Here is a 17,459-nt window from a genome sequence, read left to right as displayed (position 1 = left end):
TAAAAAAAAAATAGTAAATAATGGCACTATTGCTATTAAATATGGCACAGGTTTGTGTCCAGAGTGTTCTTGAACATCTTCAGTGAGGGAGATTCCACAACCTGTCTGGGCAATCTGTTCCAGTGTATGGTGACTTCATGGTAAAGAAATTCTTCCTCATGTTCATGTGGAACTTCATGTGCATCAGCTTCTGCCCGTTGTCTTATTGCGAGAGGAGAGGGAGAGAGAGAGGAGAGAGGAGAGAGCCTGGATCCCTCCTCTCCCCGCCCTCCCGCTGACAGCCACTGATGAGGTGCCTTCTCGGTGGCCTCTTCTCGAAGAGAAGGGAAGCTGCCGGTGGAGAGAAAAGGCGCTATTGTAGCCACAGAGGAAGGACCAGGAGCGCATTTCCCGGGTGCCCCGGTGCTGTATTTTCCCGAAAATCCCCACGAACGAACGATCCCGGTCTCCCCCTCCGCTCCCCCGGCCGGGGCGGGCGCGGGGCGGGGCCGCGGGCGCACGTGACAGGGCGGGTGCCATGGCGGGCGCGGGGGCGGCGCGCGGCAGCCTAGAGCTGGCCGGGGCCGCGGGGCCGCCGGGCCGGGCCGAGCAGCAGCCACAGCCACAGCAGCCGAGAGCCGCCGCGATGTCGTCCGTGGCCTCCTACGAGAGCCTGGTGCACGCCGTGTCCGGCGCCGTGGTGAGCGAGCGGGCGGGGGGCGCGGCGGGCTGAGCGGCCGGGCCGGCCTGGCGGGGGGCGCGGGCCGCCCGCAGCCTTTGTTCGGCCGGGACGGGCCGGGGAACCGGCCGGGGCTTGGCCGGGCTGGAGGCTGGGCCTGAGCAGCCGGAGGCACCTCTGAGGCAGCGGGAGCTGCCCCTCAGAAAGCCGGGTTGGCGCACCCCGAGCTGGGCATCCCTTCGGTAAGCTCAGGCAGAGGGGCAGCACCTCAGCTGTGCGATCGCAGAGCTGCGCCGAGCATCGCCGTCCTGCCGCGGCCTCGTACGAGCTCCGGAGTGCGGAGCGTGAGGCAGCTCTGCGGTGCTGATCGAAATGTAAAGCGGGCACAGTGCAGCCGGAGGAGGTATCTGTCCATCACTGAATTTAATTTTTCATGTGATGCTTGTAAATTAAAAAGTCGCATTTAATTTACGTAGATTTCCTAGTGTGCCCAGCCATTGAATTTTTCTTTTCAGAGTGCTAGCTCTAAAAAGTAAATCAGCCTTCTGCTTCCAACAGATGGAGAATTTTAGTGCATGTAGCATGTTGGATTGGGCATACTGATGGATAGAAAGAACTCCTCGTGTCTCCTATAGGATGAAAGTTGCTAAATTGAATCGTTATTGAACGATAAACACTGGAACAGGCTGCCCAGGGAGGTCATGGAGTCTCCCTCTCTGGGGACATTCAGAACCCACCTGGATGCATTCCTGTGTCACCTGCTCTGGGTGACACTGCTTTCATGTGGGGGGTTAGACTGGGTCATCTCCAGGGGCTCCTTCCAACCGTGACAATTCAGTGTTTCTGTTATAAAGGCTGATTCTAAAAGGAAAAACAAGGCTTTAAGGGATGTTTTTGTTTTATTATAAATAAACACAAGATTTTTGTCTGCTCTTTAAATTGTTTTAAGTCTGCTTACATAAACATCAAAGGCAGTGGGGATTTTGTTTCCACTTTCAAAAACTGGAGCTTTCTCAAATGATCTCATTGTTGAAATACTACCCATTTTCCTTTTGCTGGCTTCTGCAGAAGTCAGTGATCCTTTCTAGACCTTGCTGTTAGCTCCTCCCTTCAAATACAGATTGCTGTAGTCAGGCTGTGCCCCTGAACAAAGTTTGTGGTGTGAACCAAGCTTATACATTCATCCATAGACTCAGAACTGTGTTGAGCTAATGCATTAAGAGCACATGTCAGGCCACAACATGATAACTTTTGTTTGTATTCTAATATACTGAAAGCTGATATACCTTCTAGGCAGCCTAGTAAAATTTGACATGAAGGAATATTTTTGTGAACGGTAAAAAAATAACCAACACAAAACAGTGCTTGATTTCCTGTGAACTTTAATTGAATTACATAAGTATTCTTTAACTCTGCATGTAGCTGCAACGTAATCTTCCTGTTGCAAAGCTATAGGGGTGAGAATTTCATGGGAGTATTATAGAGCAGTCAGGCTGCTTCATTAGCTAAATGGTGGCTGAAAAATAGCAATGAAACTTTTTTATATGTTTCACATTTTTTTGTTGTTCCTATTTTTTATGAATCCAAGCTTCAGGCTGTGGTCCTGCACACATCTTTTTTGGCACCTCAGGCCATTTATTCTGGCCACCTCTTGGCTGCTGCACAGTTGTTTGTTGGGTGCTGTGACTGGCCAGTGAACTGATGTCCTGAAGAAGTAGCTCAGTGGAAAAAGTAGTTTTTCAGCCAGATTAGTTTCTGTGTCTGCATCATTGTGTAGTGCCCAGAAAGTTATGCCACCAGATTGGAGGAGGCAGGGGTGCAAATACACCTGGGAGAGCCTGGGATTCCAGGGACCAGCCTGTACCTGTCCCTGTGATTATTCAGTGGTAATGTGACTTGGCAAAGCCCTGAGATCCAGTGCTGACAGGCGTGGGGGGAAGGCTGACAGTGAGGCCTCACCCTTCCAGCAGTGCAGGGCAGCACACGGCAGCATCTGTTCTGCACTCACTAGCATAATCTTACCTGCTGCTCTCAGTGCACTTCAGCAAGGAATCCGAGTCCCTCTTGAGGGCTTTTGTTGTCGGGGAAAGGACTGGTCCTGTTTATCCCTCTTTTTCTTTCTTCTAGCCATGAAATCCTGTCTCTTCCCTATGATGCTTCAGGCAGCCTCCTCATTGTGTAGTTGAGTCGTTCCATTTGTAAACCCAAGAGAAAAGTAACTTGGCTTTTCTATTTCCCTCAATTTAGCAAAAGAAGGGGAGAGGGTACAAGTTGTTTTTTATGTGCAATGATTTGCTAAGTCAGTTTAGTTGTCTCATTACATTCCCTTGAACTGTAGTTCCATGCAAGTTTTAACCTAGTTTGGCAGTCAAGCCCTGGAACAGGCTGCTGAGAAAGTTGGTCAGTGCCCCATGCCTGGCAGTGTTTGAGGCATTTGGGAAATGCACTTAAGGTGCTTGAGCTGTTGGTCAGCCCTGAAGTGGGATGGGGGCAGCAGGACTAGGTGATCATTGCAGATCCTTTCCAAACAGACTGTTCTGTGTCTTGTGGCCACACATCCATTGTGTCCTGTGTGACAGTACCTGGCTATTTCCTCATTTCCAGTTTCTAATTCTGTGCAGGTGTGTGTGTGTTGCATTGAGCCTGGGATCCAGGATAAATCTCACTTTGGGAGGATGGGAGCAGGGGAGGGCTGCAGGTTGTAGTGACTGTGCAGCCTTGCTCTGTGCATAGGTGTGACTGCATTCTGAGGCTGTCTTCAAAGTTGCAGTAATGCAGCTCCCATTAGGAACAGCATTATGGCTCTTTCTGGCACTTTTTTTTTTTTTTGTGCTGGCACTAGCCTTCTAACTAAGATGTAGTTTTTAGAAATATTCAGTCAGATGGGATCATTAATCCACTTGCTGTCCAGCTGGGTGCATGGTGGGTGAGAATGATACAACACAGGACAAATACATGGGAAGAATGAACTGTTTTGGCAAGAGCCCAAACTAAATGGGTTAAAATAACCAGGTAATTGTGGCCAAGTCTTAACATATGCTACCTAGTGTTGAAAAAAACTGCAGAAACTTAAGTCAACCCAGAATTGTTTTAGTGTGGAAACGTCACCAGAAAAATGAATCCTCTGTTGCTGGTTGCAGAGCTAGGTCCAAGCAGCCTGCTGAGGAGCTGGGGTATTTCCACAGGCAGAGCTCACTTAAATGTATGGCATAAGGCAACTGTAGAAAAGCTCGAGTCACACTGTGCACTGTAGTTTAAAAGCAGCGTTGAGTGACTTGCTGTATCCCAGACCTTCCCACCATTTAAACAGTTGGCATGGCTGCTAACAGGAGAGGTTCCACAGCTTTAGCAGCCACCTGATGCGTGGGAAACAGGTTTACACCAAGCCAGGGCCTTTTTGAGGCTAATAGGAGGTAGAGAAAGTTCAATGTTTATTTTCTGATGCCACTAGATCAACTTTCAGGCTTCAAAAACTTTCTCTTTTGGCAAAAAGCTTTTAATGGTTTTAATTTTAGCTTGATCTAATGCAAGAGAAAAATAACCCTCTTTTGTAAGTGTGGGACAAAAATGTGTTATGTGTGGAGTTTATCCCCTTTTTAAACTTACTCAGCAGACTGATTTGGGGGCAAGAAGGGAAGAGTTACAAAAGTCTAGCAGGCACTGTATAAGCAGCTGATACACTATGCAGCCAGTTTATTTTGTTTTTCAGGGCAGTATGACTGCAATGACTGTATTTTTTCCTTTGGATACAGCTAGACTTAGACTTCAGGGTAAGTGTCAAAATCTAGTTTCTTTGTACAATGGCATTTCTGTTCATCTTGGCCCGGGCACTTGTAAGGGTGGCTGTAGTGGGGGTGGTCTACATGAACAGGAGTCTTACTTGTGTCACATTAACACTGTTTTTCCAGGTTAAGGTAATTCTTCCTGTTGAAAGTTGGGCAACATTTTAATTAGCTGAAAAGGCTGTGTGCTCTGTGGGTTTTAAATGATTATCTAAGACCAAAGACAAAAACAAAGATGCAAGATTGCATAGGATTATATTTGTGTGTTGTTGTTTTTGGCTGCTGAGAACACTTCGAAATGCAGGGGCAATATCATGAAAAACAGAATTATTGAGAGGATGATTTCAAGGGAAAATCCAGGGTTAGAATTGGGATTAGGAATATCTAATTTACAGAAATGCATCTGGAATATGAACTGTGTTCTGAAACTCTATCTTGTAATCTAAAGTCTCAGACTCAGCAAGCATTTTAGAGCTATGACTAAAGCTCTGTTAAGAACTGGAGGCAGATTATAAGCCAGGTTGTCAGAAGTATGGGTTGGGAAATGAATAGCTTTCAGTGCAGGAAGAGCCTGCTTTGCTGAGGCTTAGCTGTTTGCAGATGAGCTGTAGGAGATTGCTCTGCTGCTGGTGCTGGTCTGATGTCCAAGGAATAATTTTGAGAGCAGTTAGGCAGGCCCAATTCTAGCCCTCTCCCTAAGGGGGACCTACTTTGAGTTCATGTTGCAACTACTGGAATTGGTGATTGGAGATACTCTGGAGCGCAGCAGAACCTGTCAGTCTGAGGAAGAATAAAAAAAGGAAGTAGCCTTAGCTAGCAAATGAAAATAAGGAGAAATAGGGTATTTCTGTCCTTTATGAGGAGGAAGAAACATGTGCTTGTAGGGTATATTCAGAATTGCAAGGTTAAGGCCTTGAAAAAGTGCTAAAATTTTGAATAATCTACAAGTTTGATTGTTTTGCTTTCCAGTTGATGAGAAACGGAAGTCAAAGACAACACCGGCCGTCCTTTTGGAAATAATCAAAGAGGAAGGCCTGTGAGTAGAACTGATTTTCTGTTTGTCTTCATGCAGATAAGCTCTAAAACTAATTTGAATATGCTTTTTAAGTGGAACAATTAGCCTGTATCTGTGTGGACAGATTTTTGTTCCAAATTGAAATGTCTCCACACAAGTGTAATATGACTTGCATAATCTTATGTGTTCATCTTTAGCTAACTAGGATTAACTTTGAGCACCTTATGCAATTGATCTGTTCAGTGATGTAACTGTGCCTTCATTAGTGAGGTAGCTGTGCCTCCTCAGAAATGCAAATGTGCCTTCATATACCTGATCAACCAGCTTTGTCTGCCTGGATTCTTGGGTGTGTCAATTTCTCAGTAACCAAGATGAAACTCCTGGGTAACTGAGCCACTTTCAAGAGAGCTCAGACATGTTTCCCAGTTGGAAGGTTTTTATTTTCTCCTAAGCATGTATAAGTAAACAACACATGACACTTTATGCTGATGGGATTTAACATCTGTCTAAAAACAGTTAACTTTCAGCTGTGCTGTGCTTTAGTGTTTGTCATAGTCTGAGCTGAGTTGGCTGGAAAAAACAGTTTTATATAATAGTTCTATACTTTGTTAGAAGTATTTTCCTAACGGAGTCCCTGGAACTCCTAAGTAGACTGGTGCTTGCAGGACATTAAAGCTGATGAAAGTTTAACTTGGCCCATAATGCTGTGTCACCTTTGAACTTGGGCAGATGTATGCATGAAGAGTTCTCTGCCAGCTGATCTCTCTTGTTCACATTCCCACATTACCTCTGTCACATGAGGGTGGCAAGTAAACTTCAATTAAAAAAAAAAAAAGAAAGAAAAAAGTAAAAAAGAAAAATGAAGTAATTAACCAATGTGGAAAGACTGCAAAAGTGATCATCCTGCTTTGCCTGTGAAAGAGAAAAATCAGGAGCTCTGGCAAGAGAGGAACATTGCTTCTTCCAAAGGTATTGGGAAGGCCTGACAAAGCAATGGTTCTAATTTAGAGAAGTGTCTGAAGTTACAAAAAAAAATCCAAACAGCAACAAATCTGAAATATGATGTGAGATCATAAACATCTTGTTCACATTAGCTTGTACAGTCATGTCTCATTAGCATGCTTTTGTGAGACTGCTTTTCTCATCTAGATAAAGCAAATAGGTTGAGCTGAAGGACTTGCTGCAGAAGTTTATCAGACAGCTTTCTTCCCTGCTCTGCCATCCTTTTCTAAGTGATCTGAAAGGTGTTCACTAGTGTACACCAAGTTGTTCTTGCACTGCATCATGGATGCTGCTACTGACAACTTAAGTAATTAAAATAAACTCATGGGGTTTGTTTTAGTTTCATGTTTTGTACTACAAGATGTTTCATTTGAAAATAATCAGAAGTCATTCCTAATAAATCAATCAAGCCCAAACTAACACTCAGTTAGAGGGCATAAACCCTAGAGGATGTTTCTCTCTCTCTTTTCCAGCGCAGAAGAGATAGGTAATGTAAGAATTGTTGTAATTTGGCTTATGAATAACTGCATAGTCAGTTAATTTGTAACTGTCTGGTTAGCTAGGCCTGTAACTTCAGAAGCAGTTGTAACAATAAGATGTATTCCCAGCTACATGGGAGGGAGAAGCACTCATTGATTTGAGATAAAAAAGTAGCATTTCCATTTGAAGCAAAGTCAGATGTGGTGTTTACCAGGCTTGCATCTTTTACAGTCTTACTGGAGATCCTTAAATTCTACATACTCCCAGTAGTTACTGAATTCTGAAGAGCCTCCATAGTTACTGTTGTTGGGGTGGTTTTTTTATGCTTTTAACATGATACCAGCTCTCTACCTGTTCTGTGCAACTCCAGTGAAGGTGTGTATCCATATCTTTTTTGGATATGTTGTAGAACGTGTTGGGAATGTAGGACAGCTGTTAAAGTGTCCCTGTTTTTCAGGATCATCAGGCCTGCCAGAGAAGGGAGCTTTGTTAGGTAGATGTTACGAAATCATTCCTAAATCAAGACAGGTTTAGATGATAATTCAGTTTTTTGCCTGTGGTTAATCTAGTTAAATTTAACTAGGTAATGTCTTTTTCTTACTTACCTGACTGATTTGCCCTAGATTTTACAGTAAGGCATTTGTTAGAAATTCTTCCCACCTGTATCTTCTGTCCCCAGGTTGCATCCTTTGCCAAACTCTCCTAGGAGGAGTATATGGATTTCAGTAACTAGTCTTCAATTTTTAAATTTTATGTGAGACTCCAGATACTTTTTTTCCTTACTCAGGAGTTAAGTATGGTTTTTTACCATTACTGATAAAGACCTATCTAGGTAGTACTTCCTGTAGTACACAGCATTGTATCTCTGGGATCCTCCACCAACACATAAAATCAGCCAGATCAGCCACAGAAATACTTCACTGATTCTTACTGTGACTTTTTGCTCTCCATTAGGTTGGCACCATATCGAGGATGGTTTCCTGTTATCTCCAGCCTGTGCTGCTCCAATTTTGTTTATTTTTATACATTTAATAGTCTTAAAGCCCTCTGGGTCAAAGGTCAGCATTCAACCACTGGAAAAGACTTGGTTCTTGGGGTTGTTGCAGGTAATACTTTAAAGTCTCCGTTTTGTCAAGAATGTATTTTTGGTATATTCTATCTAATGATTTTCTTGATGAAGTCCTTTGGAGGCCACTCTGAGTGCTCACCCCTCCCACTGTATGCAGACCTGCTGCTTTGTGATTGCTCCTCTGTGTCATCCCTGCCTCCTAAGGAATTGTATAAACCATTCCTCTTGGGAATTCTGGCACAAAACACAGTGCTCTTGAGGCTTAGCATATTTGTAAGGTATGTAAGCTTCAGACTAGGATGCTGAAGAAAAGAAAAGGGAGAGGTGATAGTTGGGGTTTTTTTTTCCAGAGGAAAAGATATATGCCAATTCTGAATTAATTTCAATTACAGTAAGAAATTTTAATGTAAGAATTTGGGTGTTAGTTTTCAGACTTGGTTTTGGGTTGTCACCTGAAAGTGACAGGAAGTTCCTAGATATATACAGGTCCACTGGGACCAAATGCTCTTTTATTCTGTCCTCTTATGTGGATGCTGCAGTGCCTTCTTTTTAGGGATGATAACATTTGTGACTTTTCTAGCACACTCAGTGTGAAAAGTTACCACTGTGGGCTTTGTGTTTGCCAGTGACATTCTTCAGGGACTATTGCTCATGCAAATGCATAGAATCAAGCTGATTTAAAAAAAAAACAACCTGTAAAAAAGACCCCTGGGTTTGGGGTTTTTTTGGGAGTTGGGGAGGAGTTGGTAGTTTCTTATATTTTCAGTGTAGGTATAATGACTGTCTGAATAGCTGCTGGAAGTGAGGAAGGAAATTTTTAAGCTGGCTGTGTGTCTGTGGTAAAATTCCATATATTTTGAAACAAAGGCTACAGGAATTAGGGTACAAATTACCATTTACTTCTCCCATATGTTGTGTTGGTTTTATTCCCTCTTCCTACCAGAAATTTCAGTAGCATGTGAATCAGGGGAAGAAAAGGGGATAAAAAAAATTGGAAATATTCTTTGCTGATTTTCTTTGTGCTGTGTTTTGCATTAGGAGTAGTGAATGTACTCCTGACCACCCCTCTCTGGGTAGTGAACACACGCCTGAAGCTGCAGGGAGCAAAATTCAGAAATGAAGACATTGTACCAACCAATTACAGAGGCATAATAGGTAAGCACCTGTTGTTGTCCTCAACCAAAGAGAAGTTCATGAAGTGAAATGTATCAAGGACTTTGAAGACTTCTGTTCATCATGAACGATTTCACCCTGTAATCTCTGTGCTGCTCTGTCACTTTGTAGTCATTGAGTTTTACAGGAAACCAGACTTGGCTATTTGTGGAATTAAGAGTTTGCAGTGTGCTTTCCTGTAACTAAGACCTTTGCAGGGGCAGATATGTTATCATACAGATAATGGAGGAGTAGTGAGCCCCATGAAGTGCTAGCTGGGAGTCTGAGTTTGGACAGACAGTCTGAAAATTAAACTTCACTCACCTGAATCTCTTAATCACATGTTCAGGCTGTCCTTCTTTTAAAACCAACCAACCAAATAACATTACTGTTATTTTGAAGAAGGTTTGGAAGACCTTAATGTGGATTCTACACTTGTAAAAAAAAAAAAGGTTGCTGCCTGAGCAGATGATTAGTTTTGTGTATGTTAATGGTGGTGCAAACAAGTACCTCTTTTGTCACTACCTTTCTCTTAACTTCTGGATTAAAATGAAAGTTTAGTTAAAAATGCTTGCATAAAGGACTGCAGTGGATTTTTATACACTTGGGATATTAGGCTTTAAGAGTAACTTCTCATATCTTTTATATTCAGAGTTTTGTACTCAAAATATTAATAATTTTTTTCCTCACCTTTTGTCTCAGATGCCTTTCATCAAATAGTCCGAGATGAAGGAGTCTTAGCTCTGTGGAATGGTACTTTCCCCTCCTTGCTGCTGGTCTTCAATCCTGCCATACAGTTTATGTTTTATGAAGGCTTTAAACGAAAGCTTTTGAAAAAGCAGCTGCAAGTGAGTATGTTTTGAGGCCAGGTGATGAAGGTGCTCTGTTACAAGACAGGATTTTTGATATGCATCATTTGTACAAATTCAGAATAATGGGTTTGGTTTTGGTTCTAGTATTTTCAAGAGGTCTTTTGAATTAGTTTGTCTGAAAAGGGTTCAGTGTAATGAAATTATATGGGAATCTTTCATGTCCCTAGGGAAGAGATTCCTGTAATTAATTCTTCTACCTATAAAATAGAACTGAACCTCTTCTCCACATTTCCTTGCATACATTCACAGGTCTTGATTAATAGTAGAGATTTCAATTCTAATGTATCTTTTATAAGTATTTACATACTCACTGTTTTGAAGTCTGCTTTTAACACTTTTTGCAGTAAATAATTACTTTTTTTTCTTGAAGACCTCAAAAAAATTACATTTTCAATGTAATTTTTCTAGGGATGGACACTAGAATTAAATGTAGCATTGCAACCATTCCTTCCTGATTTTCTGAATAGAAGAACAATCACTTTTCTGTCCCTTCTTTATATTGCTCTTCTTTTTCCTTGTCTATATCAGATATAGAATCTCAGCTGAACTCATATTCCTTTTATGTTCCAGCAAACTGGAAAGCATTTGTATTACATTTTCAGATAATGTCATGATGTATCTTTAAGATGCTTTGCTGTTAATTAGTGATTTTAGAATGTTAGGTTATACCAGTATGTTACCAAGCCATATTGTTTTTCCCTTAGACATGGTGAGATTATTTTTACATCATCAATGAGGCTTGGGTTTTTTACTGTCTTTAGTGAATACTGCAGCTGTAGCAGCCTATTTGTACCTGATGGATCTACTCCATTACATTATGCACATTTTTGAATTATGAGCTTAGCTTCCATCTGCATTGTTATTTTCTTGTTGGCTAATAATGTATTTATGTATTTATTTCTTGTGTTTCTTTTAAATTACTTAGTTCCACCTTAAATTAGGACATTTCTTTGTCCATGATCAGTGAAGAGGGGATATAATTTTTTTTTTCAACTCAGAATGGTAATTTTTGTTTTGAAAAACATTTTTCTTCCTATTTGGTCATTTCCTGGTTGTCCTAAATATAGCAGGTTGACCTTTTTAAAAATGTGCATGTGTAAGTGTATTTTTGATTGCAATCAATATATTTTAGAATATATTTTGAGCTTGTTTTGATATGGGCATCTACTTATGTTCAGTGATTAATTCTCACTGTTAGACTGAGATGCACTGTAATCAGCATAGGCTGTAACAATGTATTTGGTACATCCTGGAGCAGTGTGAGCTTTGGAGCTGAGCGTGGGCTTCAGCAGGGGTTCTTGACTAAAAGGGGATGAGATTTTTAGCCTATGGCATCAAGACTAAAATTCTGCCTGGGAGTGTAGTGGTTATGTCTCAGGAATACAGAGTGGTGTTCAAGGAATCTTTTGCTGTCACCTTTGCACAAGTACTGTATGGCTTTTTGGTTTCACTGTTGCAAAAACTGAAATGCTTATTAATTGATGGTTTGTTTAAATGATACTTCCTTATCTTTTGTCTACTCTTGGTGCTTTGAAGGGGTCTAATTGTACGGCCTTATAGCAACAGTAATCAAGTTATATTGAGAAATGCAAAACCAGGTGGAATTTACAAATAAAGTTAAAAGGTGCTAAAGTAAGTTAGTTGAACCATAACCAACTCTTTAAAATGAGAAGACCCTGAGATTTCATGAAATCTTTATGCCAAAGATCCTTAGATAATCTGGTAGCAGTACAGAATCCAAATCCAAATGGGTAATTGGCTATTTTGGTACTATTTGCAGCAAATTTGTTCTTTATCTATTGAACAGCTCACATCTTTGGATGCTTTTGTCATTGGTGCAATAGCCAAAGCAGTTGCCACCACCCTCACTTATCCTCTGCAGACAGTACAGTCAATTCTGCGGGTAAGTAATCATTTCATTTCATGGCAGCTCTGCTTCTGACTTGGTCTGTATCATGCAAGCCTTGTTTTTATTTGTGTTAATGGACCCATTGTTTTGGGAGGCATTTTTCCCAATGCAGGTCACTGATTAGAATGACTTTCCTCTTTGGTTTTAACAGAGCTTGATATACTGGTGCAAATTTGTTTCAAGTTGCTGGTGGGATTGCCAGTGTATTGTATTGGTAGAGAGTCCCAGAGAAGCTGATGCATTGTACTGCTTTTAGGCACTGCAAAAATGTACATTTGCTTATTGGAATATAAATGGAAAGTGTGTCAAGTGGGAAGTTAAAATTAAGTCATCTAAAACCAGTCTGTTTCCAGATGACCTATGGTAATTTTAAAAAAAGTTCTATTCATAGGTTTTGTTGTTCAGATGATGGTCTGACCTTGTCAGTGCCCAGAATGTGATTCATCAGAGGAAGCTGAGCTCCCTCATAAATAATACCTTTAGCCATTTGCCTGGCCATGTAGGCTAATTGTAGTGGTAATGGAAACACTTGCATTTATTCTGACTTGCAATTTGTACATAGGCTGGATAATGCTGCTGCATTCAGAGTGTACCAATATTGGTGTAATATTGACACAAGACAAAACTGGGGAGTAGGAGGGAAGGAGACCTGGCCATGTGTAAGCATATTGTACTTTAATTTGTGTGTTTTAAACTCTGTAGCAGTTAAATATTAATAAGTGTTTCCACATGAAATATATTTTCCTAAGTAAGGCGGAGCCTTAACTTGCCTCTACAGTAAAGCCATTGTGTATGTTCTAAAACTTGGACAAATTTGGAGAATGAGTTGAATTACTGAAAACAAGCCTTCCATACTAAGAGTATCACTTTTCAGACCTCTCTAATAAGGGAATTTTCATGTTAATTGTATATCTGGAAAACGTAATTTTCAAGCAAGTTTTGTAATAATTTTTAACTCTCTAATTAGAGTGTAATAAATGTATCTTGATTTTTGGTAACTTGTGAAAAGGCTATATTTCAAAGCAAGAGGATTTGGATATACTTACTTTGTCATTTTTATCAGCAGTCATCTTTTCTGAAGTTCTCATAATTTTTGATCAGCTGCCTTTTAATGCCTTACCCTGTTTTAAAAGCCTGGACACATCTCAATAGTAGCTAAACTAACAACACAGACTTCTGTTACTGGAATGGCAGATAGAGAGAAACATTTAAATAAAATCTGTTTGGATAAGTTGCATCATCAGTCTGTTTTTAATTTGTGATGCTCCTGTTTGCTCCTGATGTGAAGGAGAACTGGAAGGAAAGCTGGAGTGCTCTGTTTTAGCCACAGAACAGCTTCAGCCCTCATTCCTTTCCATGGTTCCTACAGCAGTGGTTACAGTCTTGAGGCTTCATCTTTTTTCTGTCTCCATTTAGCTTTTTGAACAAAATTCTTCTGACTCTTAATGACAGTGTAAAAAGAAGAAAAAAAAAATTCAGTGCCAGTCCATCCTCTCTCTCCCTGTGATGAGGGGGAGCACAAGGACCCTGTCTCTGGTTCTGCAGTCACTAGGGGTGGCTTCTGTCCCTTTGCTCTATGACAGAATAGCCAGGAGCCCTGAACACATCTGTTGAGGACAGCAGAAATGTGTGTCTGTGACATCTGTGCTGTCCAGTTCACACTTGCTATATTTTGTGATGTGTTTTCTAATCTAAAGTTGGCATTGTTCTAGTTGATGAAGTTTTTGTTACTCACACTAAGTGATGTTAATAAAGGTTATGAGTAAAGGTTTAGTATTTTCAGAACTAATATTCTGCAGGAAAAAAAAGTTTCAGGTGTTTTTTAAAATAATTTTAGCAGATTTGCACACAAACTAATATAAGCTCAATACAATTCATGTAAACTTACACATTGTAACTAAGTTCTCTCATCAAACTAGTTCAGAACATTTTTTTCCTTTTTAACCTTAAACCTTTAGAAACTTACTCTTTTTTAGAACTTATTAGGGATCTTTGTAATAAAGTCTTTACACCTGTGCTTTCAACTCTTTGGCACAGTTCTCTTTTTACTGTCACATAATGAACAGTTATCCTGTGTAATTGACAGTGGTAACAGCTTTGCCATTTGAGTCATTAAAACTATGTGACACTGGTGTTACTCATTATGCAGTGAAACTGTTATTTGGCCTATGTCTCAGTAAAGAGCAGATAAATTAAATTTGCCTCTAGAGGTACAGCAATACCATTAATGTTCTCAGTGATCCCAGAAGAAAAAGTTCTCTTTAAAATGGAAGTCTTTTTTTCTCTGTTATAGAGAATGCTAATCCTTTTGGGAAGTCTTCTGCAGTAAACACTAAAGTGTTAACATTCTAGTGAAAAATTAATTATTTTCTTCTTTTAATGACCCTTTGTAGTACAAAAATTGTCCAGTGGTGGAGAAAAGAGGAGAATGAGGCACCTAATGTGAAAGCCTGTGTGTAATCTGGCTTTCTGCTGTCTAGTGATTTCCACTAGCATTCTGTTGCTGCTGTTTCATCCCAAGTTATTAAAACACATAGTAAAGCCTCTATCATCCTAGCATTCTCTTAAAATTTCTGAGCTGCCTTAATCAGCTGGAATACTTTACCTGCTGTCAATGGTAATTTCTTACACATAAGAAATAGCAGTTGCCACAACATGTTCTGGGGAAAAGCTCATCCAACATGCAGTTACTCAAGTTCACCATTCTTCTTCAGCACAGAAGCTTAATACAGTCTTCAAAAGCTATTAGGCTGTGCTGCTACAAATACAAGTGTACCAACTCTTGTATATTAATAATTCATAGTTACAGCTTGCTGGCAGTACTGTCAACCTGTATCAGATAAAAGTATCAATGAATGCTTGAAAAGGACTTACTGAAATTGCTAGTTTAACTCTACAGCAGCAGCAGTCATGCCTACTGAAAACCTGCTTGGGCATAAGCAAGTGTAGTGAGTAAAAAAGAAATATTATTTAGGCCAGGTGGGTAGATGAAACAATTTTGAATTCTTCCACAGCAGCTCACACATAAGTGCTCCAGGACCATTGCTGGGCAGATAAATTGTGTGTTTGATTGTGCAGTCTCAATGTAGTAATGACTTGCAGGTGTGTGAGGGTCTGTATTTTTTTGTGAAGTAAAAGCTGAGAAACACAGAAAGAACTTGCTTTGAGTGTCATAACCCTACTAAGACTCTGCAAATTATGCTTTTGTGATCTTGAAAACTGCTTCCTCCAGAGCAACTGAAAGAAAGGAAATATTTGTTAGAATCCATTTTAAAACCAAACCAAATTACAGTAGTAAGTACAGTTTTAATGTTTGCAGTGTGAGCTTTGGCCTCTGTTCTCTGCTGGTAGTTATGTAATGTGGAAAATGTTTAAAGAGGTTTCGGGTAGGCTCTCCAGATTTCATGCATGTGTGATCTTTGCCAAGCACAGTGGGGATCTAGTCCAGCAAAATACTCTTCCTTTTTTCAGTTTGGACGTCACAGGCTGAACCCAGAGAACCGAACACTGGGCAGTCTTAGAAATGTTCTTTACCTTCTTCAACAGAGAGTGAGGTGAGCTTTCCCATTTTATTTCTTCTACCATGATAGAGAAGATTTGACTTATTACTAATACTGTGAAAGTGTTGCTGGGTCTGAATTTTGTTTCCTTTTGCCTCCCTTAAACTTGACATTTGAGTCAACCTGGTTTTTGTAATCTATTGTAGAGTACGTGCACAAACCCAGGTTCTCCTAAATGTCTGTACAGTAAGTGACATCAAAGATACATATGGATACTAATTCATTTCACCTCTCAACTTGAAAAGAAGCAGGTTTCTTGCACAAAGGACCTTAAGTTTCTGCAGAATTTTTTCTTTAAAATATTACTAAACATAGCTGGCTTAAGGTCAAGAATGGGTTTAAGATTCCTACAGTTGGTCATCAACTTGTAATCTTGATTCTTCTCTGCAGTGTACTGATTTACTTGCAGAAAGCTATTCATGCTTGTTCTTGTTTGCTTTTTTTCTCCTCCTTAGGCGTTTTGGGTTAGTGGGACTCTACAAAGGCCTTGAAGCAAAGCTCCTGCAGACAGTCCTTACTGCTGCTCTGATGTTTCTGGTGTATGAGAAACTGACTGCAGCCACCTTCACAGTCATGGGATTGAAGCACTCGCGCAGACATTGAGGAGGAGCCTATGCCAAAGATTCTGGGGTCTAGAAAACACATTCCATTTCTGAGACCTGCCTGGGTAAACAAAGAGTCCTCACTTTCTCGCTTCTCTTTTTATTAGCCACCTTTATCTCCAGTATTTGGAGAAATCTGGAATATGCTCATAGGACCTGTTGCCACGAATTCAGGGATAGCCCATTCCCTATTGTTCTGTGTACTCACCATGTTAAGAAAAAAACAGAGACCTTATTTAAGCACTTGACCTGAAATTTAAACTATTATGTGATTTGGTAATTTGGTTGATATTCTTGGCAAGAATGACTATCTCTCACTATACTTTCTTCTTTGCCCTCAAATTGTCCTCAACTATTCTTGGATCTTTATCTTCTGTCAGCAGCTGGTGGGGCTGGTTTTGTGTTATTTTCCTTGACCTGTGTTTGTCACTTCATATTTGGTTCATTAAAATAATTCATAAAGAATAACATTTTTGGCATGGTTTTCTTTTACCTGCAAGTATGTTTGTGGCACAGGATCTGTTGTTGCCCCAAATACCTGGCGATGAGGTCTCTGAACTGCTGGAATGGATTTTAGAAGTGAGTGTATGTTCTGTCTTCTTGAATGCAGATACTGGCTAGATGGGAGGAAGATACCCTCTTGCTTTTTCAAGCAGAGTCCCTCAAGCTGCCTCAAGAAAATGGGCTTGCTACAGAAATACATGAAGTTTTATGACCCTGTTCTTTGTGAGAATATGTGAATTCACACCATGTTCTTACGCAGACAGGGGGCACTGCTTCAAAAGTGCTATGCCTGCTCAAAAATGTGCTTTGTTTATTTTTCCACTGATATTCCCAGGCCATAAAGCCTAAAATGTGTATGTTCTGACATGTGTATGTTCTTTTTGCATAGTTTTGGTCAGTATTCCTAGAGTCTAAAATCCAAATTGAATTGTGCTCTGTCAGTTGTTAAGTTGGCAGTAGGATAGTTCTGAAGAACGGTTTTCTATTTGAAGTATTGAAAAATTTCATGGCAGTTTTAACACCAAGAATGTCTAGACGGGGGAGAACACTTGAATGCTGCAGGATTCTGAATTGCAAAATGGCACCTGTTTCTGGAGTCTGAATTGAGTCCATTTTAAAAATGAAATAGTAAAATAATTCTGCAGATAATGTCTTTTGAACAAGTGCCTTCTTTTAAGAGTATTGAGAGTATCTATACAAGAAGAATACCCTTAATTCAATGCTGGTGGACTTTCAGTCCAAGTAGAATTTACATAGACAAGTAAGAATAAAAAAGTGCAATAAGCTATAATTATACTTTGTTAAAAGATGAAAGTAAAAGACTGGAGACTTCACCACTGGAAAAGAATGAATCA

The 17,459-nt window shown here is 40.3% G+C and overlaps 1 protein-coding gene across 1 annotated transcript; it reads left to right on the top strand.

Moving 5' to 3' along the window:
- Window positions 1-291: 291 nt before the first annotated feature.
- On the top strand, window positions 292-16,569 carry SLC25A17 (solute carrier family 25 member 17). Its single transcript, XM_005488655.3, has 9 exons — window positions 292-679; window positions 4,368-4,428; window positions 5,410-5,476; window positions 7,892-8,043; window positions 9,045-9,161; window positions 9,861-10,006; window positions 11,838-11,933; window positions 15,411-15,493; window positions 15,955-16,569. The coding sequence occupies exons 1-9, from the start codon at window positions 518-520 to the stop codon at window positions 16,100-16,102; spliced, it is 1,032 nt and encodes a 343-aa protein (XP_005488712.2). The 5' UTR covers window positions 292-517; the 3' UTR covers window positions 16,103-16,569.
- The last annotated feature ends 890 nt before the right edge of the window (window positions 16,570-17,459 follow it).

This window comes from Zonotrichia albicollis, chromosome 4 (assembly GCF_047830755.1).
Source record: "Zonotrichia albicollis isolate bZonAlb1 chromosome 4, bZonAlb1.hap1, whole genome shotgun sequence".
Lineage (NCBI taxonomy): Eukaryota > Metazoa > Chordata > Aves > Passeriformes > Passerellidae > Zonotrichia > Zonotrichia albicollis.
The sequence above is the reverse complement of the archived record's forward strand: the minus strand, read 5'-3'. Positions and strand labels throughout refer to the sequence as shown.

What these genes read in the sequence shown, in the direction of transcription:
- SLC25A17 (XM_005488655.3), top strand. Translation starts at nt 518, where the DNA reads ATGGCGGGCGCGGGGGCGGCGCGCGGCAGCCTAGAGCTGGCCGGGGCC. An exon ending in AGCTAGACTTAGACTTCAGG is followed by an intron (nt 4,429 to 5,409) that starts GTAAGTGTCAAA and finishes TTTGCTTTCCAG; the next exon opens with TTGATGAGAAACGGAAGTCA. An exon ending in TTTTGAAAAAGCAGCTGCAA is followed by an intron (nt 10,007 to 11,837) that starts GTGAGTATGTTT and finishes TCTATTGAACAG; the next exon opens with CTCACATCTTTGGATGCTTT.